We start from the raw sequence: 25,267 nt of genomic DNA, 5'->3' as shown, positions 1-25,267 counted from the left end.
GGGAAAGTGCTTGAAACTTTCCCAACTTGTAGGCCTAACAGCTTGTGACCCAACATATGATTCTTTCTTTTGAGAACTACTTCTGAGAACTTTGGCAAAGACTTTTCCATTTAACTACCAGAACAGCTTTATCCTATACAAGACTTTAGCCCATGGACTTTGGCCTGACCTATTGCATTGAATCAACTCCTGTGGTGAACGCCAGTATTTACACTGTAAGAGTAACTGTAATCTTCTTTTTATTAACCTATGCCTTTTTGCTCCTACTCCAAAGTACTCTGAATGCCATTTTTTCTCCTCCTTTAACATAGTTGTGTGTAATATAGATTGCCTCCTTCTAGTGAATGTTTTATAACTGACTGTGAAATAAATTAATAAGTGTTTTACCATGAAACCTTGAGTGTAAGAGTTTATTTGAATACTTGCGATTGTAGACCTCTGTGTAACATCATTACAGCTCACATTCTTCTCTTGAGATAGGCCTGCCTGCTCAGCAACGCTACCAAAACTGTAGTACAGACTTATACCAAAGGTTGGTTTGCTTCCACCCGTTGTCCTAGTTGTGTGCAGTGGTCCCAAAGAGTACTGCATACAAACTCTGCCTAACAAGCACAATGGGTTTGTACTGCTGTATGGGAATACTGAAGTGGTCTTCTACTGTTGAGCAGCATGCTACACAATTCCCACATGTGAAAATATGTGAATAATCGTGCAGGTTAGTGGGTCAGAGGTTGGGGGTGTGCTGATGTTTCTGTAATTGTTGGTGGGTGTATCAAGTGTAAGATGAAGGATGCGTAAATTAGTGAGGGGCAGAATGGTTATGGCTCAAGTCCATTGCTGCTTTCCCATTTGGCAAAGCATTTTCTAGACAGGTCACCTGATCCATTCTTATGACTAGCTTTAATCATTAATCATGTGTGCTGTAAAGGATGTGCTCAATTAGTACTTTACTTCTGATGCGGGAGCAATATGGAAAATCGTTATACAAGTCACCAGATCAAACGTTTAATACACCATCCTCAATTGTTTACCATAGCACAAAAGAAAGGTCAACCTACCAGTCCAAAAGCCATTTGTATTTTTCTATTAAGAGTTTACATAGTGGGTACCAGCCCCTCACCCTCCAAGAGCGCTTTGAAAGAAGACTATCAAAAATGACCCACACTACCTCCACTCCAAGTTTCAGGAGGTACTTCGCAATTTCCACCTGGCCACTAGCTGCTGAGGCGTGAAGTGGGGTGTAAGATTTCTTATCCTTTGCCATTGCATCAGCCCCTCGAGAGATTAACAGCTTCACAATTTCCAAGTGACCTGAATGAGGTGAAAAATGATGATGACATGTCAATATACATTACAAAATGAGTGTGCATATATTTTATGGATGGGCTATCTGGCCAGCTCCAACTCACCTTGGAAGGATGCCCAGTGTATTGGTTGCCGGTCCTTCTTATCGCATATGTTTAGGTTAGCTCCCTTGTTTAATAGCAGGACCACCATCTGAAGGGTGGGAGAGAAAGAGAAAATTGGACTATTGCAATGTCTTTCCTAAAACCCTTCTCAGGCACCATTCACACAGATGAAAACAAAGCATATGGCTCCATTTGCTAGGCCTCATGAGAGGGCCCACAGAAGAGAGTAACAGAGAGCTAAAGGGACATCTAGATAGACGTTGGCAGGCCAGTAACAATGAAAGTCAGGTAAGCAGAAGCCGAATAAGTCACATGACAAGTGAGACTACTGCAAGACTACCTCTGCACCCGTCCAACCTGTTTTTAGAGGCAGTTTACAATCCTGAATTAGCCACATTTTCTTATAGTTTATGAAAAACAAAAGAATTAATACAACGCCTTTCTTCCTCATTCAAATCAAGACCATATTGGGTCTATATACAGAATACACTAAAAACTGCTAAATATCGCTCCATTGCCATGCTCATCCTCACTGTATGACATGCACTGAGAGGCCGTTATTGACCCATTATATTGGTTTCTATGCTTTGCACACATCAATCGAACATCACAGCCTCAGCTCCCCCAACAGTCACCTTCTTACCTCCATATGTCCACTGTGCACAGCATGGTGAAGGGCTGTGCGACCAGTGCGATCACCCACGCTGATGCTGTTGACCAGGGGAATCAGCGCCTCTACACACTTGGTGGAGCGGTTAGCAGCAGCAACATGCAATGGTGTCTGCCAGTATTTATCCCGGGAATTTGCATCTGCAGAGTGCTTGAGTAGAAAGTTAACTGCCTTCTGTCAAAGAGAAAAATAATTGTGAATGAACCAGCATCATACAAGCAATGATTATGTAGGAGAAATCTGGTGCCCACTGAATTACCTTTTCAAAGTGATAGACAGGGTAAGAAAGGAATGTTTGGTCTCATAGTCCTCAGGTAAGTAGTGAAATTTACCAGGTTACTCACCGTAGTGACCACCTTACTCCTAGTCCATAGTCCCCTTTCCTCCATACTTATGGGACATCTCTCCGTCCTGTGGGACGGGACCGGAGCACTTTGTAAAAAGCATCCACATTTTTTTCAAAAATGTGTCCCTCCTCTCTTTCCTGCGCGGGGCCTGGCACACGGCCGTAACCACCGCCCACCTTGGCTCCGCCCCACGCATCGCCCATCAGTCCTTTTCTATCGCAGGGTCAAAGACGCATTAGCAATAACAGAGGAACCTTATTAGAGGGGACGGCGGGCGCATGGAGGAAAGGGGACTATGGGCTAGGAGTAAGGTGGTCACTACGGTGAGTAACCTGGTAATACTCCTACGTCCCGTCCCCTTTCCTCCATCCTTGTAGGAGATTCCAAAGCACTCCTTAAAGAAACTATGGGTGGATGGAAGAACAAGTTACTTTCTTACCTGGTAACTTTCTTTCGATGGGATGGTCCGACGACGTATTCCATATCTATGACAGGTAATCACCACAGCTGTGCTGCTTCGGAAACTTTTTTCAGCGTCTGCTTCCTGCGTCGATGACGTCAATGCGCCGTCGTCGAGGACCTCCTCCGACGTCCGACGTCATCCGATGTGATAAGTAGGACACACGACGCTCGTAGCCTCAGTTGTAGTTTTTTCCCCCCAGAACGTGTGACATTAGTCAACTGCCAGTCAGACACAAAGCCTTGCGGAACGTAAGCTGCAATCGCAAAAGAAATTCTGCAGCGGGGAAGGCAGGGCGGGAGCGATATGGAATACGTTGTCGGACCATCCCATCGAAAGAACGTTACCAGGTAAGAAAGTAACTTGTTCTTCGAGGGGATTGGGTCCTCCGACGTATTCCATATCTATGACAGACTCCCAAAGCAGTACCAGAGCAAGGAGGAGGGAAAGAATTTAGAATCAAAATTTAGAATAGCCAATCAAATAGCAGAGCAAAGGACCGCCTTGCCAAAGGCCAGATCCTGTCCCCGGATGGAGTCGAGGGAATAGTGACGTACAAATGTATGTACTGAAGCCCAGGTGGCTGCATCACAGATGTTGCGAATAGGAACACCCCTCTGCAGGGCAGTAGATGCAGCCATACCCCTGGTAGAATGGGCGCGCAAGCCAGCTGGCGAGTTCTTACCCACCAAGCGGTAGCACTCCGAGATGGCCAAAATAATCCAGCGAGACAAAGTCTGTTTCGTCACAGCCTGTACCAAACACTTTGCAGCGTAACCAATAAAGAGTTGATCATCCACTCTGACCCGGAACATGCGTGAAACATAAAAGCTCAAAGCTCTCCTAGGATCAAGCCTATGGAGCCTCTCCTCTTCCTTACCAGGATGCGGAGAATAGAATGCCGGAAGAACAACCTTCTGGGCCAAATGAAATTCCGAAACCACCTTCGGAAGAAAAGAAGGACGAACTCTAAGGACAACCCTGTCCTTGTGAAATACAGTGAAGGGTGGCTTAACTGAAAGTGCCTGTAACTCACTCACTCACTCTGCGAGCGGAAGTAACCGCAACCAAAAACACAGTTTTCAGAGTTAACAGCCTCAAAGGGCAAGAATGCAAAGGCTCAAACGGAGCACCAATAAGAAACTTAAGAACAAGGTTTATATCCCAACCGGGCACCAGGAAAGGTGACGGAGGGAACACATTAGTGAGCCCTTTCAGAAACAGTGAAATTAAAGGGATTTTAAAGTAGGATCACTCTTCAGACGAGCGCTTAAAGATGGACAGTGCCGCCAGGTAACCTTTAATAGTACCCACTTGCAAGCCCCTGTGGGCCAAAGAAAGTAAAAAGGACAGAACCATGAGGATGTCACATGCAAAAGGATTCACATTCTGAACTCTGCACCAGTCGCAGAACTTACGCCAACGGCAACGGTACAGAGACTTTGTTGCTGGCCGTCGGGCCGAGAGCAACACCTCCATCACATCTTCAGGGAGGTCCCAATCCTTATAAGTCAACCTTTCAGAAGCCAAGCGTGAAGGTTGAGGGATCGGACCTCTGGATGGAGAACCTGACCCCCCCCCTCCCGTGAGGGCAGATCGTCTCGGTAGGGAAGACGACGTGGAGGGCAGATGGACAAGTCGAGAAGGTCCGGGTACCACGTCCTCCGAGCCCACGCCGGAGCAATGAGGATCATCCGGGAACCGAACTTCCGTAACCTCCGCAGCACTTGCGGGATGACGGGGACTGGAGGAAACGCGTACAGCAGCGGGAGTGACCACTCCACCACGAACACGTCTCCTAAGGCTCCTTTTGGAGGAAATTCCCGCGAGCAGAACCTCTCGCACTTCCGGTTGACACTGGAGGCGAAGATATCCACTTGAGGGGTCCTCCAAAGGGCAAAGATCTCCAGAGAATCTCCTGAGCCAACTCCCACTCGTGAGAGATTGCGGTCTGCCTGCTCAGAGCGTCCGCCGTCACGTTTTCGTCTCTGGCCAGATGAACTGCCGAGATCAAAACTTCCTGCTGGATGGCCCAGAACTCGAGCTGCATCGCCTCCCTGCACAGAGGAAGTGACCCTGCCCCCCACTTTTTGTTGAGGTAGTGCATGGCCACTGTGTTGTCCGTCAGGATCAGGACATTCTTTCCTCGCACAGTCGGCAGAAAAGCCTCCGAGGGCGGCACCTGAACCGGGTCCGACATCCTGCCGGAGGACTGCGACCATTGCATCTTGAGTGCCCACTGCAAAGATCTCATCCGCAGGCAAGCCTCTGGCACCAGAAGAATGCAGGATGCCATGAGGCCGAGCAACCTCAAGAATTCGAACGCTGGGAGCGTCTGGGCATGCTGAAACTTGTGCACCATCTGCTGAATGTGAAGAGCCCTCACCTGGGGAGGAAAACACTGCCCCAGGGAAGTGTCGAGCACTGCTCCGATGTACTGGAGCCGCTGCGTTGGTGTCAAATGGGACTTCTTTAAATTGAGTGAGAAGCCCAGCCTGTGAAGGGAGTGGCAGGTGACGGACAGATGATCCAGGATTTGCTCGGGAGAGCTCCCCCTGATCAACCAATCGTCCAGGTAGGGGTAGACGTGAATCCCCCCTTTCCTGAGATGCGCTGCCACCACCACCATGAGCTTGGTGAAAACCCTCGGGGCGGAGGTCAATCCGAATGGCAGGACCAGAAACTGAAAGTGTGAGTCGCCAACCGCGAACCTCAGGTACTTCTTGTGCTTGGGATGGATCGGCACATGGAAGTAAGCAACCTTGAGGTCGAGAGACACCAACCAGTCCTGAAGCTGAAGGGTCTGGAGGACTTGAGAAAGAGTCACCATCTTGAACTTGTACTTCCTGAGGAGTTTGTTCAAACCGCGCAAGTCCATGATTGGTCTCAATCCCCCGTCTTTCTTCGAAATCAAAAAATAAGGGGAATACCATCCCTTGTTCCTCTCCGCTACAGGCACCAGTTCTATGGCGCCTTTCTCCAGCAGGGCTTGAATTTCCTGCGCAAGGAGCGGATCCGGACTCTGCAAAGAGAGGCTCCCCGGTGGATTGTCGTGAGGCCTCTGCCGAAAGGGAAGACAGTAGCCGCGGGTTATGATCTCCAGAACCCACACATCTGAAGTAATGGCATGCCACTCTACAAGATGCTGTGCCAACCTTCCCCCAACCGGCGAACCATGGGACATGGCCTCATGACTGAGTGGTAGCGGCTGCGGCGTTACCTGAGGGCAAAGAGGCAACTGCCCGAGCGCCTTGGCACCACGGGTACCCTGTCGTCCACCTCTGGTACCCCTGCGTTGGCCTCTTTGACTGCCAGCTCCTCTCGCTTTACTGAAGGACGAGTAATAGCGAAAGGAACCACCCCTCCATTGCTGTCCCCTAGGATGAAAAGGCGGAGGTTGGCGAACTGCAGCGCCCAACGACTTCGCTGCAGCTTTGGAGGTCTGCAACCTCTCAAGGCTCTCGTCACCCTTGCTGCCAAAAAGGTGTTCACTGTCAAAGGGCATGTTGAGGAGCCGGGACTGCACATCAGGCACAAACCCCGACTTCCGCAACCACGCAAACCTGCATATCATGGTGCTCGCCGCCATGGACCTGCTGACGCATTCAGCCATGTCCAAACCCAACTGAACGGACTCACACATGGCATCCTTACCATCCTGGACCATAGCAAGGAAACCATCCCGTTCGTCCCCTTCGGGAATATGTTCAGCCGCTAACGCAACACAGTTCCACAGAGTGTGTGTGAAACGAGACAAGGCACAAATGGAGTTGGCCGCCTGAAGCGCCATACCACCAGAAGAAAACACTTTCTTCGCCCAACCATCAAAACGTTTGTCGTCCCTATCAGGCGGGATGGTAGGGTACGACGTCTGCTTTGCCGGGGCCGTGGCCGCCTGCACCACCAAACTCTCCGGAGTGGGGTGCCTGGTCAAGTAGCAGGGGTCGCTACTGGCTGGACGGTATTTTCGCAACAAGGACCTGCCCACCGCTGGGAGACTCTCCGGAGCAGTCCAAGCCGCCGCCACCCTTCTCTGTAGAGCCATATGAAACGGCAGTACCGGGTCAGTTGGGGGACCAACATCAAGGATGTCCGTGAGATCATCCTGCACAAACTCCCCTGGGGGAGCAGACCATCCCAAGTACTCGGAAACCCTAGCCATAAGGCGCCGGTACGAGGAATCGGCATGAGAGCCAGGCGCAGGCCTACAAAACTCTACCTCCGGAGAGGTGTCCAGTCCACTGGCATCATGTAGTGACTGCCTCAAATCGTCAAATTGGCTATGGCCCGAGACCATCTCATCTGGAACCTGACTAGGAACCAGGCCATCAGAATCCTCATCCACCTCCGAAATATATTCCAGGTGGCGAAAAGAAGGCACCCGAGAGTGCTTGCTCTTTACCAGAGCCTTTTTAGGGGGTTCCCCCCTGCCACGGGGTACCTCCGACACCCCGGCCTCGAAAGGCGTCGAGTAAATCGGCACCGGCGTCGAGAGAACAGGCATCGGCGCCGAGAGGATCGGCGTCGAGTAAATCGGCATCGATGTCAGATGCAGCGCCGCCAGCATCGACGGCGTCGACACAGTCCTCAAAGCCGGAGCTCCGAGCGTGTCCGACGACCTGAGCGTCGACGGCTTAGACGACTTCCTCAGAGCCGGAGCCTCGAGAAAGCATGTTGACGCCCTTGAAGTCTCAGGCGTCGATGTCTTCTTCGAAGACCCACAAGTGCACACGGTCTCGAACGCTTCAAGGACCGGGACCTGGAACGGGTACGTCGAGCGGCGTCTCTCGACCTCTCACGGCCGACCCCACTCGGGGGCGCGCATGGCTTAGTACCCTGTGACTCGAGAATCAACAGCATTTTCTTCCCAAAGGAAGCCCATTCCTCTGGCGTCGCACGGCTGGTGGGGTAAGCGACGTGCCGGGCAGAGTCCTCAGAAGAGGACCTGGAAGACGACCTCTGTCGGCGCTTCCGAGAATGCCTCGAAGAGGCCGAGGAGTGGCGAGACCGACTCCTAGAAGGGGACCCCACGACACTTCCGACGACGATGCGGAGAGTCACCTCTCGAATCATCCGTCGAAAGCCCCGCAGACTTCGAATTCCGGGGATTGGACACCCGACCTACCGACAACTTCTTCTTACGCTCCCGTAAGGCTTTGGACGTGAGCGACTGGCAGTCGATACAGTCATCCATGTCGTGGGCCTCCCCGAGGCACCAGAGGCAGGTGTTGTGCGAGTCTGTCACCGACATCTTGGACCCACAACTCCCCGCAATTCTTGAAGCCCGGACGCGGGGTCGAAGACGAAGTAGAAGACATCTTCTTACGAAGGATTTTCTCACAAAAACGAACAGGTTCGAAGAACCGAGAAGAACAGAACCCCAAAGAGTCAAGCCGTAACCGAGATTCACGAAGCAACACGTTCGCGGAAAAAACAGAACTGAGGCTACGGGCGTCGTGCGTCCTACTTATCACATCGGATGACGTCGGAGGAGGTCCTCGACGTCAGCGCATCGACGCAGAAAAAAGTTTCCGAAGCAGCACAGCTGTGGTGATTACCTGTCATAGATATGGAATACGTCGGAGGGCCCAATCTCCTTGAAATACCCCTTACTGAAAATAGGTTCTTCAGCACAGCCTGGCTGAACTGAGCGTCAGCTCTAGAGCTCGTATCGAGGCAGTAATGCCTACAGAAAGCAGATGAGGAGGCCCAGGTAGCCGCTTTAGCGATGGACTCCCAGGGAACATACTTCTGAAAAGCAACCACGGCTGCCTTGCCTCACACCTGGTGTGCATGGATACCTTTAGGAGGTTTCAGCTTTTGGACGGTGAAAGATTCCGTGATACAGGCGGTAATCCATCTGGAAATAGATGCCTTAGACGCCGGCCTGCCCTGAGGCTTACCGAAGGTCACAAACAGTTGGGAAGAGCTCTGAAGCTCGGAAGTCCTGTCCAGGTAGAAACTAAGAGCTCTTCGGACATCCAGGCAGTGTAGAACCCTTTCTGCCTCCGAGGCAGGGTTCGGAAAAAAGACCGGAGGGGAAATCAACTGATTCAAATGGAATTCGGTCACTACCTTTGGTAGGAAAGCTGGGTTCGTCCGAAGGACTACCTGGTCCTTGTGAAAGACCAAGAAAGGGTGCTCCACCGACAATGCCTGGAGCTCACTCACTCTCCTCGCAGACGTAACGGCTACCAGAAAGGACACTTCCCAGGACACGTACTTGAGGTTAACCGTAGCCATTGGCTAAAAGGGTTCATGGCACAGCGCCGTCAGGACTACATTTAGGTCCCAAGGCAGGTGCGGACTACGAACCAGAGGGTAGACGGGTGTCAAGCATGCAAAATGCCTCTTAACCACTGGGTTACTCATAGAATAAGAGCATTGGTCTATAGCAAGATAAGCAGAAACCACTGAAAGGTAAGTTCTGCATGACAGAACGTAAACACCCGACTCTGCTAGGGAGGACACGAAGGACAGCACCTTGTCAATCGTAGCCACCCTTGGATCCAACTGCTTTTCCAAACACCAACGACAGAACCTGAGCCATTTACTCCTGCATTGGAATCTGGTCGAGGGATCCCTGGCTGCCTGAATAATACACATGTTATCCGTAGACAAGTTAAAAAGCTCTAATACTTGAACTCAGGCACCATGCCGCCAAGCTGAGCGATTGTGGGGAGGGGTGCCACATCTACTGTTCCCCTTGATGAAGAAGATTTGGGGTTACTGGTAACCTGATCAGCAGAAACACCGACAGGTGTTGAAGTTCTGAGAACCAAAAACTGGCCGGCCACCACGGGGCCATGAGCAGAAGGGAACAGTTCACAGAGTTCTTCAGCTTCCCAATTGCTCGATGAACTAGAGGCAGAGGTGGGAAGGCGTAAGCTCTCATGTTGTGCTATGGAATCTCGAGAGCATGCCCCAGAGAGGAGGCTCTCAGCCCCCCTCTGGAGGCATACTGAGGAAGCTTCTTGTTTACCACCGTAGCGAAGAAGTCCACCTCCGGTGTGCCCCAACGCAAGAAAATCCATGAGAGAATCTCTGCCTTCAACTCCCACTCGTAGCTGACCACTGTCCGCCGGCTGAGGGCATCCGCTGTGACATTCAGCTGGCCCGGGATGTGCACCGCAAGCAGCCAGACGCCATGAAGCATGGCCCACTCCTATATCTGGATTGACATATCAACACAAGGTGCCCACCCCCTAGGCAACAAAAAAATTGTGCGGAAGGGTTATCCGAGCATTCCGGTCATAAACTGACCGATAAGGATGCGCACAAGGCCGAGAAACCAGCCCTACACCTGAGGCCGATGGCGCAGCTGTAGGGGTAGCGTTCAAAAGGGCCGCTCCAGTCGTGGCGGGAACGGGCGCCATTTTGTCATCACCTGAGCGGAACTGCGGCACGTGAGGAAGTGAGGCAGGGGTCCCCGTCGATGGATCAGGGGTCTTAACTTTAGCCTTAACCTCGGTAGAGCCGGTACTAGGAGGCCTGGAATGTTTCTGCGACATACCAACTGCCAAATTAGCCTTCTCAGGAAGGACCTCAGCGCTGCCGGTAAAAGAAGAATTTCCCTTCTTTGCCCCCTCAACAGATCTGGTGTTGCCGCAAGAGCAGGAACGGTGAGAAACAACCTTCACCGATAAAGCCTTGCCAGACCCTCAGAAATGTTGGTAGCTTTATCCTCTGTACGAGGGACCTCGGACCCAGGTCCGGTAACAGCCTTACTCGCGCGGGCCTCGAACATCCGTTTGGTAGCACCAAGCCCCACCAAGGCCTCGGGGCGCACCCCGGCATAAGAGCCAGTAGTCCAAATACGGATACTCCTGGATACCCTGGAGACGAAGTTAGGCCGCAATCCCCAACATCTTCGTGAAGACACGCGGCGCCGAGCTGAGGCCAAAAGGAAGCACTCGAAACTGGAAGTGCTCCTCTCCCAAAGAGAAGCGGAGATATCTCCTTTGTGGGTTCCAAATCAGGATATGCATGTACGCATCCTGAAGATCCACAATGCTGAGCCAATCGCCCATCTGCAAGGAGGAGCGAATCTGGCCGGGCGTGATCATCTTGAATTTCTCTTGGGGTAGGAAAAGATTGAACTGGGAAAAGTCTCGGATGGTGCGCAGGCCAGCCTGGTTGGGTTTGGGCACTGTAAACAGCCGGGAGTAGAAGCCCTTCCCTCGTTCCCCAAGGGGAATGGGTTCCACAGCTCTGAGGTGCAGAAGTTTCTGAACCTCCGCCTTGAGTGAGGGTGAGCCCGACAGCTGAAAGGGAGGGTTGAGGGGTGGGGTAGGGGGTAAAGGTAAGCGGAAGCCCGCTCGAGCGACTGACAAGACCCATCTGTCTTCTGTGATGGCCTGCCACGCCTCCCAACGAGACGCAATGTGTCCTCCCACCGGGGTCTCGTGCGAGCGCGGAAAACCCTCATTTGGCAGGCGGTGCCACCTGAACCTGACGAGGAGGCTGAGGAGTGGGAGAAATACTGCATACGCCGTTGTCTACGGCGGTTATTCCCCGCAGGAGTATCCACTATGCAAGATTTGCGGTCGAGGAAGCCCGCGAGATTTGCGGTCGAGGAAGCCCCTAAAGCCAGAGGAAGGTCAGCCTTGCGACAACGGCCTTTGAGCCTTAAAGGGAGCTTTAACCAGAACAGACAATGATTTAGTCGTCTGAGTGCTGTCTTTGGTTTTGGTGAGCTCTACATCAGTAGAAGAGTGAAAAAGCTCCCTACCATCAAATGGAAGGTCCAGAACCTTGTCTTGTACCTCCTTCGAAAACCTAGTGGCATGCAGCCATGCTTGCCGCGAGGTATCGACCCCAAGCATCAGACCCCGAGCCGAGGTGTTTACGTGATGAGCCGCAGCCTCCAGGAGATCATGTGCCAAGACCCTGGCATCGGAAAGGCCTCCTCTGAAATCCTCCAACTTCTCGACCGGAATGTGCTCCTCAAACTCCGACAGACCTCTCCACATCCGCATATTAGCTCCCGCCAAAATCAATTCTGCATTGGCCTGCCTGAGCTGTAAGGCCGAATTGGCAAAGATTTTCCTCCCTAGGGAGCCCAGGAGCTTGTCCTCCTTTCCCAAGACCTGAGAAGTTGTCGCGGAGGAGGATGCTGCAGGCCTGGATTGCAACGTAGCCGCAGCCACCACTGTGGAGGAGGGAGCCGGACAAGACGACAAGGCCATTTCTTCCGAAGAATGCAGCCTGTACCTGGCGTCAATCTTTTTATTGATGAAAAGTCCCGAGTGTGGCTTTTCCCAAACTCTACAGACCTCGGCCAGAACGTCCTTCTGCAAGAACAGGCCGGTACGCTCCAAAGGAGACAAGGTGAAAGCTCCAGAAAGCACGCCCTCCTGCAGAGCAGGTGCCTCGGGCACCGGAACATATAAGAAACTCATGTCTAGCACCCGGTCATGGAAAGCTCCAATAGAGCGGGGAAGGTCCTTGTTGTCCTGATCGCCTTGAGGGTCATCTGACAGGTCAGGATCCTGCTGAGCCGTGTCAGGCACTGCCTTGCCCACTGGTGACAATGGTGGCACAGGCGGAAGCGAAGCGGGAGGCACCACGGGCAAGGGAGGCGCCGGAGGGACCACCGTCAGAACGGGTGGAGCCGGAGGCGCGGGTGGATCTCCTTGAAAAACCCTTTGAAATATTCCCTCATGGGGTCGGTGCGCATAAGCGCTTGAAATTTACTGAAAAAAGCGTCCTCAGGAGATTTTTTCGGAACCTGAGGCCTCTCATGAGGTGGACAAATCCAGGGACGTAACGGGGAAGGGTGCCACACCCGCCCCTCCACCGACGAATCCACATAAATCAAGGGAGCCGCCCCCGCGGGCAACGAAACATTGTGCGGAAGAGGCATCCGGGCGTTCCAATCATAAACCGGCCGGTAAGGATGCGCATAAGGGACCTTAGTTTCACCCGAAGGACCGAACCCTACACCAGGGGCCGATGGCGTAGTTTTAGGGGTAGTACCTAAAATGGCCGCTGTGGTCGTGGCGGGAACGGCCGCCATTTTGTTCTCATCTGAGGGGAACTGCGGCATGTGAGGAAGTGAGGCAGGGTTCCCCGTCGATGGGTCAGGGGTCGTAAGGAACCTCGGCAGAGCCAGTACTATGAGGCCTGTAATGTTTCTGCGACATACCAACCGCCAACTGAGCCTTCGAAGGAAGGGCCTCGGCACTGCCGGTAAAAGAAGAAACTTTCTTCTTTGCCCCCCTCAACAGATCTGGTGTCACCACAAGAGCGGGAACAGTGCGCTGTCACTGACAGGGCCTTGCCTGGCCCCTCAGAACTGTTGGTATCCTTAGCCTCTTTACGAGGGACCTCGGACCTAGGCCCGGTAGAAGCCTTATCGGCATGGGCCTCGAACATCCGTTTGGTAACCTCAAGCCCAGCAAAGACCTCAGGCGCACCCCGGTTTTGTTTTTGAGGGAAGCCGAAAGATTGGCCTCAGAGCAAGCTCTGGTACCCCACGACTCAGTAGAAATGGGTCTACAAACAGCCCCCACAGGAGGGGCCTCGGAGCGTTCTCCGGTGGACACAGGCCCCTTACGGAGACCCTCGGAGAAAACTCTGGTAGAATTATTAGGCCCGACAGGCACCTCAGGGCGAACCCCGGTAACAGAGGGATCAACGCCCCTCCCGGCTCGAGAGGAACCCGGAAAGGTATCCCTCGGCCGGGGTGCTCTGAGAAGTAAAGAACTTACTGGCCGTTTTTTCTTCTCGTCGATGAACGCCTGAAAATGCGAAGGAGGAGTCCGTCCGAACACCTCCTCCCTCTGCTCCAATCGACGTTGAAGTGCCCGGACCGAAAGGGAGTCACAGTAAAAACAGGAGTCCCAACGGTGTTCCGGACCCAAACACTCTAAACAAAGAGGATGGGGATCCGCCCTCGTGAAGCGACGGTGACACGAACAGTCTAGAAAATCTAGTTTGAAAGACAGACTAGTAAACAAACGCTAGCGAGAGCCAGAGAGGGGAAAAAAAGGAAGAAAGTCTTCCGAGGATGCAAGTGCGTCCGGCCCCGATCGTGCGGAGGAAAGGACTGATGGACGATGCGCGGGGCGAGCCAAGGTGGGCGGGGTTACGGCCGCGTGCCGGGCCCCGCACAGGAAAGAGAGGAGGGACACATTTTTGAAAAAAAATTGGATGCTTTTTACAAAGTGCTCCGGTCCCGTCCCACAGGACGGAGAGATGTCCCATAAGTATGGAGGAAAGGGGACGGGACGTAGGACTAAAATGGAAATAAGTGATTTCAAATGTGAGCTGTGCCCACCTTGAAATACTACTCGTGGTGCAACTGCAGTCTGAACTACTGGGAAACAAAAAAAGGTCTTTGTATCAAAGTTAACTGAACTTGTGGTGTCAAATGAAGTGCAGCACACCACCAGTCACTACTTTTCTCCTTAAGTCTATTTCACCTCAAAGTCCATTTGCTCTATAATAGAATACCATTCGTAGAGAATGGAGAAGTGCGAACACTCTCATGGGCTAGATTAGCCTCCTATTTTGTATTTGTACATTAAAACTAAACAATAAAACAGCTCGCTCGTTGAGTCAGTTGCCTACATTATACAACAGAAACCATCAATTAATTTGGGTAAGACAGTATAAATCTACCATATACAGTGCCCCGGGAAGGGGGACAGAGTGCATACGTGGGAGACGCACGCCATTAAACCAGCGAAAATATGGTGGGACAATGCTTAAGCCAGGCCACACACACAAGATATTGGTTTGGAAATGGTGGTCGTGCACAGAAGCAATTGTTGGAAAGCTACATTATTGGTTATATCATGGGCAACATATGAATTGCCCATCATCCTTGTATCTCAATTAAAACAAAAATACAATTAAAAAAAACAAATATGGCGGTCATTAGTTTTCTCCAGAGTCTACATACTGTGATCCACACAGGTTCCTGAAATGGCTAGGCAGGATTCTGTCGCTATTTCTGACTCACCCTTTTTGTATGCAGAAGTGAAGCAATTAAATCCACACTCTAGGGACAGGCGAGTAGCAAACAAGATACAGGGCAACCGTTCTCAATTTGAATAATTTAAAGTCTAGACAGAGTTATAGTTTGCATATGATATCTTATAAAAGCAGCTACATATTTCATATATAAGCAAAGGCAAAGTTATTTGTAGAAAGCCAAAATTTCAGGGTGTAAGTGTAAATGTTCTTCTAACCATTTCAGTTAAGGACAAGCACAGGGTGCCATACAGCTGCAGGGCTCTGGGGCTTTGCAGATCAGGGTATAGCATCTTTCATTATTGCCACAGCAATTAAAGGGAAAAAACATGTCACAGCCACATAGCCTGTCCCATCACTTCTGGGTGTTCCAGCCAATCAGTGTCCTTGAGAACATTGTGCTTTATGTGCGAGTGGGCGAAGACGCAGTCCTCTAGAACCCCAACCCGCCCCAGTCTCTTGCTAACCGGTGCCCCATGTGGAGTCCATGTGTGGGCGAGGAGTGGCCAGCAAGAGCAGCTCAGTCCGCCACCATTGTTCTTTCACCGGAGGCCCAGCCACACAAGATACAGCACAGTTGACTGGAGTTTTTCGCAGGGGACAGAGTTACTTGTTGAGGAAAGTCCTCCTGCCCTACCTTCCTCAAAGGAAGAGTTGGTGAGAATTATGGACGTCGCAGTTTATGCTCCCGGCACCCTCCCTTTCCTCACCTTCCCCCAGAAACTCAATGTCTCCAAAACTCTGGTCCTCTCTAGGCTGGACTACTGCAATAGCCTCTTCCTCAATCTTCCTTCATCCTCCTTCGCCCTCTGGAACTAATCCAGAATAGGACTGCAAGACTTATCCCTCAAGCCCAGGGGTCACATCTCTCAAGCCCTGAAATCTCTCCACTGGCTCCAGTTGCTGTTGGGATCAGGTACAAGAGACTCTGCATCATCCATACGGCTTTCTGGGGCCTGGAACCCTGCAACATCGAACTCGTTCTCCCTAAATACCACCGTGCTAGAGCCCTTTGGTCCTCTGGCTCCAACTCTCAGCAGATCAGACTATTCTCTAAGCAGAGAGTGGGGGGTACATCTCTCTCCCGCGCAGGTGCCTCCCTCTAGAATGGTCTCCCTGCCCCTCTCAGACTTGAGCTGGATCTCCTTAAGGTCCAGAAGCTCCTCAAGACCCTCCTTTTCACTTCTTCCTTCCCTCTTCCCGCTAAAACCCCCGTCTGCCACAGGGCCTGACTGCCTTGATTCCCTCTGAGTTCTACATGGCACCAGACTCCCACCCCCAGTCCACCCCTTCCTCACACCTAGTATGTGGGCAATTACCCCCTGCAATCCCTGACACATGCCCACTTGGCCTCCCCTTAGCACTCGACTAGCCCCTGTGGCCCTCTTCCCACCCCCCCCCCCTTTCACTTCACTCTGTCCGCTTGCCCTGCACTCCCCTTCCCACCTTAGCACTTGCCATTCCGTGCAAACCAGCACTCCCCCAAACCCCACCAACCCAGAAACCCTCTTGCACTTGTTACTTCAATTGCACAAATCTGAATGCCACAAGGCCTAGTAGGACCATTATTGTTCTCTCTTGTCCCCTCTGCCCCCCTTTTTGTCTTGTGGCGCCTGGATACACCGTTTGTTGTATAGGAGTGTTAGGCAAGATTGTATGTAGTAACTCTGTGGGAGACACCAGCCTTGTCCTCTTGGCAATAGGTAACCCAACCTTTGGTATAGGTCTGTACTACACACCTTGGTAGAGTGATTGAGCAGTCAGGCTTATCTGAAGAGAGGTCAACATGAGCTGTAGGGTTGCAACAGAGTTTCACAGTGGCAAGTATTCAAATAATACTTATACTCAAGGTTTTTTTAATTAAATAATTATTTATTAATTTGTCAGTTTTAAAATAAGCCTTCTTTAGAAGGGAGCAACTGGTATCAATAAAAATACACTTGAAAATACAGTTCAATAAAGTAAGTAGATACCCTTTTGAGATGGCACACTGATTTGCCTACACCCTGAGGTGACTTCAATAACTAGGACACTGTGAACATTACTATATCACTTCTAAGACTTAATTGGTAATACTGAAGTTGTGGCAAAAAGGAAAAGGTTAGGCAAGGAAACCATGGTTAACAAGCTTCTCAAACAGGTAAGCACTTTTGAACCCTCCAATGCAATGTAGATTAACGCTTTCCCAGCTATACAAATTAGGTATGTATGACTTTTTGGAGGGATAGTTAAAACACAAAGTCAGGTTAGAAGAGTCTTCAGGGAGCCAGGACAGCCAATGTACACTGCGCAAAGTCTAGGGGAGTTGAGGCACTTCTTGAAGGTAAGTAAAAAGTCTTGCACAATATTAGGGAGTTTTGTTGAAAAAGAAATCACTGTTGGGCCACAAGCTCGGAGGCTTGTGAAAGGCAAAGCTGCAAGCAACTCTGCAAAGGGCAGCCACTTCAAGTCTCAACTGAGAGCAAGCAAGCTACACATACAAGAGGTTAAGTACCCCTAAGTTCACAGTACCTTTGGTCTGAAGAAATGGTTCCAGCTGGCTTCTGTTCCTGTTGTAGTCTGGCAGATCCAATTGTTCCTGGGCTTCAGTCGTGGGGACAAGAGGGATGACATCTGGGGACTCCACTACGATTCGAAGGTTGGTGGCAGCAATGGGAAAAGTTCAGATCAGAACCTCTTTGCGGTTTCAGCATCTTGCGAATAGCACCACCGCGGTTCTTGGACACCTTGTGGGCTTTCCTTGCTGCTGAGGTCCAGCACTCTGTTGAGGTGGCTCAGGCTTGATCAGCCCTGTTTCGAGGGAGTCCAGAGGATCTTCCTGAAGCTTGGGTCCGGCTTAAAACCGATGCACTCGATTTTGGTGTTCCTGTCCCCTGGCACTCGGTTCCCGTAGCAGCAATGGAAGTATAGCCAGCAGAGAGAGGGTTTTCAGTCAAGTTCGTCTTGGGGTCCATTGGTCCCTCGTCTTGGGGTCCATTGGTCCCACCAACCCAAGCAGAGAAGTCGTCCTTTGCAGGGCATCTCTAGTCGAGGCCAATTCGGAGCTTCAGCTCTGCAGCAGGGCTTCACTGGGCAAACCAACGGTCCAGGAGTTGCATCAAGCTTCTCTTCAAAGTTCTTCTTCAGATTTCTTCATCCAGTGGTCGATTCTGCCTTCCTTGCAAAATACCTTGCCTTTTATGCAAGTCTCTCCCATTGATTCACAGCCTAGCTGTCACTCTCACAGCAGGGTGGCTGTCTTCCAAGGACAGCCAGCCGGCCAATCACCTTTGGGAGCATTCCTGTAACCAAGGAGACTAAACACAGGGAGTTTCGGGAACCTCCCTCGCTTCCTGCCCTGCCAGATACGCTGAAGCCAGAGGTGGGCTTCACCAGTGAACCCCACCAAAGAAAACGAACAAAGGGACACAACCTGGTTTGGCAAACATCTAAAGAAGGACCTTTCCAAAAACATATGGCGAAAAAAGAAGACTGAGGCCATTTTGACAAAATGGGCACCCATGGGTGCTATACTGCAGCTGCAAACGCAGCCCGCGGTAAAACACACAATGGTAGGAAAAAGTAGACCACTGCCACCAGCCATTAATTGTAATAATGGTAATAAAGAGGTTACTTGAGAAAGTAGACAAAGGGGATACTAAGTAACCCCTCCAGCACTCTATGTAAGATGGTGTGTGCTGGGTCTACAAAGTTAAAGAGGTAAGTAAAGTCAATTTCACTTAACTACTCTTGGAAACAGTAGTTATCCAAGAGAAGGTATTTAAACCTTGACAGAAATTCAAAGTACTTCTCTGTGCCACTACACTGAAGGTGCAGTGTGTCCCAATGTAAAAAGATGCCACCTATGGAGTTTGTCAGACGCCAAAACCAAAAGAAAATTACAAGTTACTCACTGTAGTGACTAACATACTCTTAGTCCATAGTCCCCTTTCCTCCATACTGTGTGGGCGTCCCTCGCTAGGAATGGGAGACGGAACCCTTTTCATCAGAAAAAACCTTCTTCCCCTTTAAATTTAGAGGCGAGCGGGGGGACGCAGAGGGGGAAATCAGCCCTGGGAGCATGGGCTCCTCTGACTCCGCCCAACGGCGCCACTCCTCAGTCCCCATTAAGGGTCGACAATATTACAATTGCTTAAGTGACACCAGTTTTATTAGGGGCGAGGATGGTGGGACGTATGGAGGAAAGGGGACTATGGACTAGGAGTACGTTAGTCACTACGGTGAGTAACTTGTAATTACTCTTACATCCCGTCCCCTTTCCTTCATACTGTATGACATGCATTACTGACAGTAAAAGCATTTCTGATGATTGTATCTGCTTGGATTCACATGCTGTGCATATGGTCCGACATCCAGTGGTAACCGCAGAGTATTGCATCTTGTCTTTCGGGGGACCGAAAGGGGACATCGGCATAGGCGTGTCTGAAACACTATCCCTATCGTGACGTGTGTAGTACCCAAAATCCCTCACGCGCCGAGGTCCCTCCGATTGTATTTTTTCCTGCCATGAGGGAGCCCAAGGCTATAGTGAGTGAGTACATGAAGAGAGAAAGTAGTAAGAAGTCTATGTTCCTTCCACCCTGAGCGGGGCGGCAGGGAGGGTGCATGCAGATACAATCATCAGAAATGCTTTTACGGTAAGTAATGCATGTCTTCTGATGCTTGTTAATCTACTTAGAATCACATGCTTTGCATAGACTAGCAAGCAGTACCCGGAGTTGGAGGTGGGTTGTGAGAAGGAACAGTACAAAAAAGATGTCTTAGTACTGCTTGTCCCACCTGAGAATCAGACCTAGAATGAGTGTCTAGGCAATAGTGTTTTGTAAAGGTGTGTACAGAACTCCAGGTTGCCGCTTTGTAAATGGACTATAGGGGAACATTTGCAATGAATGCTATGGATGCCCCAGTGCCTCGAGTAGAATGTGCTCTAGGCTTGAAGGGCAGTTCTCTCTTTGCAAGAGTGTAACATAGTGTGATGCATTTGACAATCCACCTTGATATTGCTGATTTAGAGACAGGGTCCCCTTCTCTACCAGCTGCCACTGAAACAAAAAATTGTTTAGTTTTCCTCAGTGGGTTAGTTCTATCCATGTAGAACATGACTGCCCTGCGCACATCTAGTGTGTGAAGGCTTCTTTCGGCCATGTTAGTAGGTCTCTGGAAGAACGTGGGTAGTTCGATTGACTGGTTCACATGGAACCTCGAAATAAATTTTGGCGCAAATCTGGGATGAGTGCGCAGAACTACTTTATCTTTGTGAACTTTAACAAAGGGGTCAAAGATCGAGAGGGCCTGTAGTTCGCTAACTCTTCTGATAGAAATGATAGCTACTAGAAAGACTGTCTTGTAAGTCAGGCCTTTCAGACTAACTTTATGCATAGGCTCAAAAGGGGGTCCCATGAGCCTAGTTAAAACCACATTTAGATCCCCACCCAGGGGCTGGGTGAGTGATGGGGGATACTTTCTTTTAACCCCTTCCATAAAGGCTTTAATCACAGGTATTTTCCACCATAACACCTTCTGCTGTGACGTGGTGTAGGCTGACAACGCCGCTAGGTGAACCTTTAAGGAATTGAAGACTAACCCAGAGTCCAACAGATGGGTTGGATATAACACAATGTGTGAAGGCGAACAAATCGGTGGGATTGACGCCTTTGGAACTGCACCAAATGACAAAACGTTTCCATTTGCTGGCATAGCAATAACGTGTGTTAGGCTTTCTTGCCTCCCTCAGTATGTCCATGCATCTTTGAGGGAGTTGCAGATGTCCAAACTCTATGACTTCAGGAGCCAGGCTGCTAAATTCAGAGTTTGTGGGCATGGGTGCAGAGTCTCCCCCCCCGTCCTGAGACAACATGTTGTACGGGCAGGGCAGCTTGACTGGTGGGGAGAGGGACATTTCCATCAGGTGTGCGAACCAGGGTTGGCGGGCCCACATGGGAGCCACCAGAATCATGGTGACTGGTTCCTGGTGCATCTTGTGCACGATCTTGTTCAGAAGAGGAGTCGGGGGGGGAAAAGAGTAAACAAATTTCCCCAACCAAGTTATCCAGAGACGGTTCCCTTTGGATCGGTTCTGGGGGTACCTGGAGACGTAATCTGGGCATTGGGCGCTATCCTGAGTAGCAAACAAGTCGATCTCTGGAAACCCCCATTCTGCGAAGACGTTGGATACAATGTCTTCGTGCAGACGCCATTCGTATTCCTCTGGCAGAGGAAAATCTCTGCTGAGTACGTCTGCCAGAAGATTGAGTTCCCCTGCAACATGTTGGGAACATCTTGTGTTTGAGAGCCCATATCCAGATGTTTTGGGACAGCTTGGATAGCCCTGGAGAGTGAGTGCCTCCTTGCTTGTTCAGGTAATACATTGCTGTTGTGCTGTCGGTTAGGACCAGCACTGTCTTCCCTTGCAGTTGCTCCTGAAAGGCCTTCAATGCTTTGAACACTGCTAGTAGCTCCAGTAGGTTTATATGGTTGGACGCTACCTGAGGGGACCACACTCCTTGCGCTGTCTGTTGAAGCAGGTGAGCTCCTCACCCTGTGAGAGATGCGTCTGTTGTGAGAGTGGCTTCCACTGCAGGGGTGGTGTTAGACGTTCCTCTGCACACCAGAACACTGCTAACATCTCCACAACACCTTCCTCGGGTTCCCACACGACTCCCTCTAGGGTTCGAGACTCATGTGATTTGGTTTACCCAAAGGACCGAAAGTTGCCATGGAGAACATACAGCAGAAGGGGCGGCTGAACACCTCCGCGTCGATCGTTCATTTGCTCACGTGATTCAGAGCAGCGTTTCCCACGTGACCTTGGTGGACGTCACATGACCCCGAAGCGCACAGTATATAAAGCCTGATGCACAGAGCACTCATCGCTTCTCAGCTGTCTTCAGACCCTGTTTGGCGCTACGTTTGATAACTCTATTGGTTTACCTTGATCTTGGAACTCTCACCTGGACTCCCTCGGATTATCCTTTTGTACCTTTGCTTGGAACTGCTTACCTATTGCTGAATTTCGACACGACCCCACCTGTCTTCGGATCATCCCTTGGTACTTTGTTGGACTTCTACGTCATTGCCCTTTTGGGAACTCAAGTTACGCCCTCAGCTCTACAGGTGGCTTATCCTGTATCCATGCTTGTCTGCGTTCCCTCTTGTTCTGGGGACCGCCTCTCATCTGAGTCTCGAACCTCCCTCCTAGGTTTCCCGGGTTTTCCAAACACCGGATAGGTAAGACTATGCAGATCCTTTGGTTCTTGTGCTATATTGTATTTGCCTGGTACTTAACCTCGTTCTTTTTGCAGCAGCATCGGTGTTCCAGAGGTTCCGTGGATCCGGGAAGTAACATCTCCCACCTGTGGCCCCAAAGGTCGCACAGCTGGTTTCTTTTGGTTCCCCTATGCGTCACTTGGGGACGGAGGTCTCAACGGTCTACACGACACTCAAGTCAGAACAGGTGGTGAAGGTTTTCCCCTTCAAGAGGTTCTCCCTCGACCACCACTGCAGAGAGAGAACGAGGGCTGGCGAGACAACTAACAGATCTTCCCATTGTCCGCTGGCCTGACACCACTGGCTGTTGAGCCACTCCTGCATGGGACACATGCGCAGCCGCGCATGGGGACCAAGTATATGCATGACGCCATCATCCCTAGCAAACGCATAGCTTTGCGTACCGTCACCTTCCGACTGGCTACCTACTTGAGAGAGCATGTTCTGAACCCTCTAGCTGGAAGGGAAGACTAGACCGTCTTCCGTGCGAATTAGAGCCCCCAGGAACTGTTTTACTTGCCTGGGGACTAAGCTGGATTTCTTTTCGTTGATAGAACATTCTAGGCTGAACAGTAGGTCTACTGTCGTTTGGGTGTTCGAAAAACAAACGTCGAACGAGTCCCCCGTGATGAGCCAATCGTCAAGGTAAGGGTAAACTGGAACTGGAAGTCTGCCAGGTGTGCTGCTGCCACTGCCAGGACCTTGGTAAACACCCGTGGCGCAGAGGCTATGCCGAAGGGGAGTACCTTGAACTGGTAGTGTTTGTCCTGAATCACGAACCTTAGGAATTTTCTGTGCGCTGGCAGCATTGAAATATGAAAGTATGCATCTTTCATATCGAATGTTGTCATGAAGTCCCCTTGTTTTAGCAATGGGATCACCTCTTGAAGTGTTACCATGCGAAACTTCTGGGGCTTTATGAACTTGTTCGCTGGGCGCAGGTCTAGAACAGGACACATGGTGAGATCCTTTTTGGGTACAAGGAAGTATATTGAATAAATACCCTTGTTTACCTGAAGAATCTGGACGGCTTCTATGGCATCCTTTCCCAGCAGCGCCTCCACCTCTTGGACCAGGATCTGCAGATGTTCCGGTGAAAGGCGTCAATGTTTCGGCGGTCTGAACTGTGGGGGTCGGGCGAACTCCACGCAATAACCGTGGGCGACCGTCTTTTATACCCACTGGTCTGAAGTTATCCCCTCCCATGCCTTGAGGAAAGATGTTAATCGCCCCCCGACCGGAGAGACATGGGAGGGGACCTAAACTTTGTGGTCATTTCTGACCCGAGGTTGACGCACCTCTGGAATTGGAGCCTCTGCCTCTATTCTTTCCGCGCTGCTGACCCCTCTGGGGGTAGTAAGTGGGGCTTGCAGCCGGTTGACTTGCGTTGAAGTTGCCCGTGCCGAAATTATTTTGAGCGGCGCGGGCTTGTCCTCGAAAGGACTGCCGAGAGTTGCTGCCCCTCTGTGAAGAGGGTTTTTGGGAAATTTGGTGCAGCGACTTAATAGTCTCATGCTCCTTCTTGGCTGTCTCCAACGCATCGTCTACCGCCTTCCTGAAGAGGTTGGCCTCTTCTATGGGTTTATTGATGATGGATGCCTGGGTCTCAGGCCTGAAACCCTACGTGCGCAGCCACTCGTGTCTCTTTAGGAGAGTACCCTGTGCCAGAGACCTGCCTGCTGTCTCTGCGGAGTCCAGGGTATTCTTTACAACATTTTGATTGGCAAGTTTACCCTCTGAGACAATAGCGAGAAGCTTGGCTCTGGTTGGTTCCGGAACCTCCTGGAGGCCTTCCTGGAGTAGGTTCAATTGGGCGTCGACGTAGCTTGCCAGTAACGTTGTGTTATTGGCAATCCGGACGGTATAAGCAGCCGCCGACGTGACCCGTTTGCCTAAGGCATACGACATTTTGGACTCATTGTCCGGGGGTGACTCTCCCTTGGCAAGGGGAACCCCTGCTCTCTTGCGAGCGTTGGTCACCACCAGCGAGTCTGGGATTTCGTGCCCTTTGATGTAAAGCGGGTCGGTGCGGGAGGTCCGGAAGAGTTTTTTGACCCTTGGGTTCACAGCCCTCGTCTGAGCGGGTGTGAGTAAAGAAGGGGCCAGCCGTCTCTTTACAGAGCTCAAGAGAGGGATAGACTGGCTAGCCGCAGGCTTGTCATTAATAATGTTTTCCGCGAAATCCTGTTCAGGCAATGCCTCAATCGTGGCAATTTTAAAGAATTCCGCTGCTTTTTTCAACGTGTTGTTGAAAGCCATTTGATCATCCACCGGGGGAGCCTGCCTAACCAGTGTGGATGGGGGAGAGTCGAGGCAAACGATATCAGAATTGTAATCGTCCTGCTGGGTGTCCTCCCAGTTGTCCGTTGTGCCTTGATCTTCCCCATAATTGTCCAGAAAAGAAGTCTCCTCTTCTTTTGTAGAGATGTCTCTATACATGTCCTTCTGGACATCTTGATAATCAACATAGTGTTGAACATCTAGGTGTTGGGCAACTTGTGTATGAGGGTTAGGGTCTACCCGAGCTTTTTTCGGCGGAGATTGATCAGAAGCACCGAAAACCTGCTGCAGCCGATCCATATACTTTATATTGTGTTTAAAATGAACATCCCTTTTCCAATCTGTCCTCTAGTTACCCGTGGGTGTACGAACTATACATACACAGACAGTGAAGCAAATGAAGATGTTGCTTGCCAGACCATTTACACTATGAAGGAAGTATTCATTCAGACGCGGCGTGTTGAGACTCGGGATGCTCATGTCCAATTGCCAGAACATGAATTGAATGTGTCCGGAGAATCCAGTAAAGTTGTATTGGACCATTGCTACAGTTCGACTGCACCACCAAAAGAAGATAATACTGAATGTATTGAAGATAGCTCTGAAGTAGTCGCAGATCAATTCACACAATCTACACCCACAAAAAAAATGCCACCCAAAACACTGTCGACAATGTTGTGTTCTCCCATCAATGCAGAAGTAACAGATGTTGAAATGACAGAGAATGAACCAGCAGCAGCACGACGCATCAGAACTTGATATCAGCAATATTTTTTTTTAATTTCTTGATATGTTCTCAACGGCACAGTCCGAAACAACTTTCACGCCGGATCACAGTATAATGAAAGAGGGCAAA

General features: G+C 50.7%; 1 protein-coding gene across 3 annotated transcripts in view; it reads right to left on the bottom strand.

Moving 5' to 3' along the window:
* The window catches only part of ANKRD52 (ankyrin repeat domain 52), a 1,656,133-nt gene that overhangs the window by 1,372,929 nt on the left and 257,937 nt on the right, over positions 1-25,267 (bottom strand). For 2 of the 3 annotated variants that reach the window (XM_069653745.1, XM_069653746.1), the window contains exons 5-7: positions 2,053-2,253; positions 1,410-1,497; positions 1,169-1,311 (exon numbers count right to left, since the gene is read on the bottom strand). The exons of the other annotated variant lie outside the window; for it this stretch is intronic. In XM_069653745.1, the coding sequence (XP_069509846.1) occupies positions 1,169-1,311; positions 1,410-1,497; positions 2,053-2,253 (432 nt within the window). The remainder of the gene's footprint in view (positions 1-1,168; positions 1,312-1,409; positions 1,498-2,052; positions 2,254-25,267) is intronic. 3 annotated transcript variants of the gene reach the window in all.

This window comes from Ambystoma mexicanum, chromosome 3q, assembly GCF_040938575.1.
Source record: "Ambystoma mexicanum isolate Mex_15411 chromosome 3q, UKY_AmexF1_1, whole genome shotgun sequence".
NCBI classification, from domain to species: domain Eukaryota; kingdom Metazoa; phylum Chordata; class Amphibia; order Caudata; family Ambystomatidae; genus Ambystoma; species Ambystoma mexicanum.
Note: the sequence above shows the minus strand (reverse complement) of the source record. Positions and strands in the feature narration are given on the sequence as shown.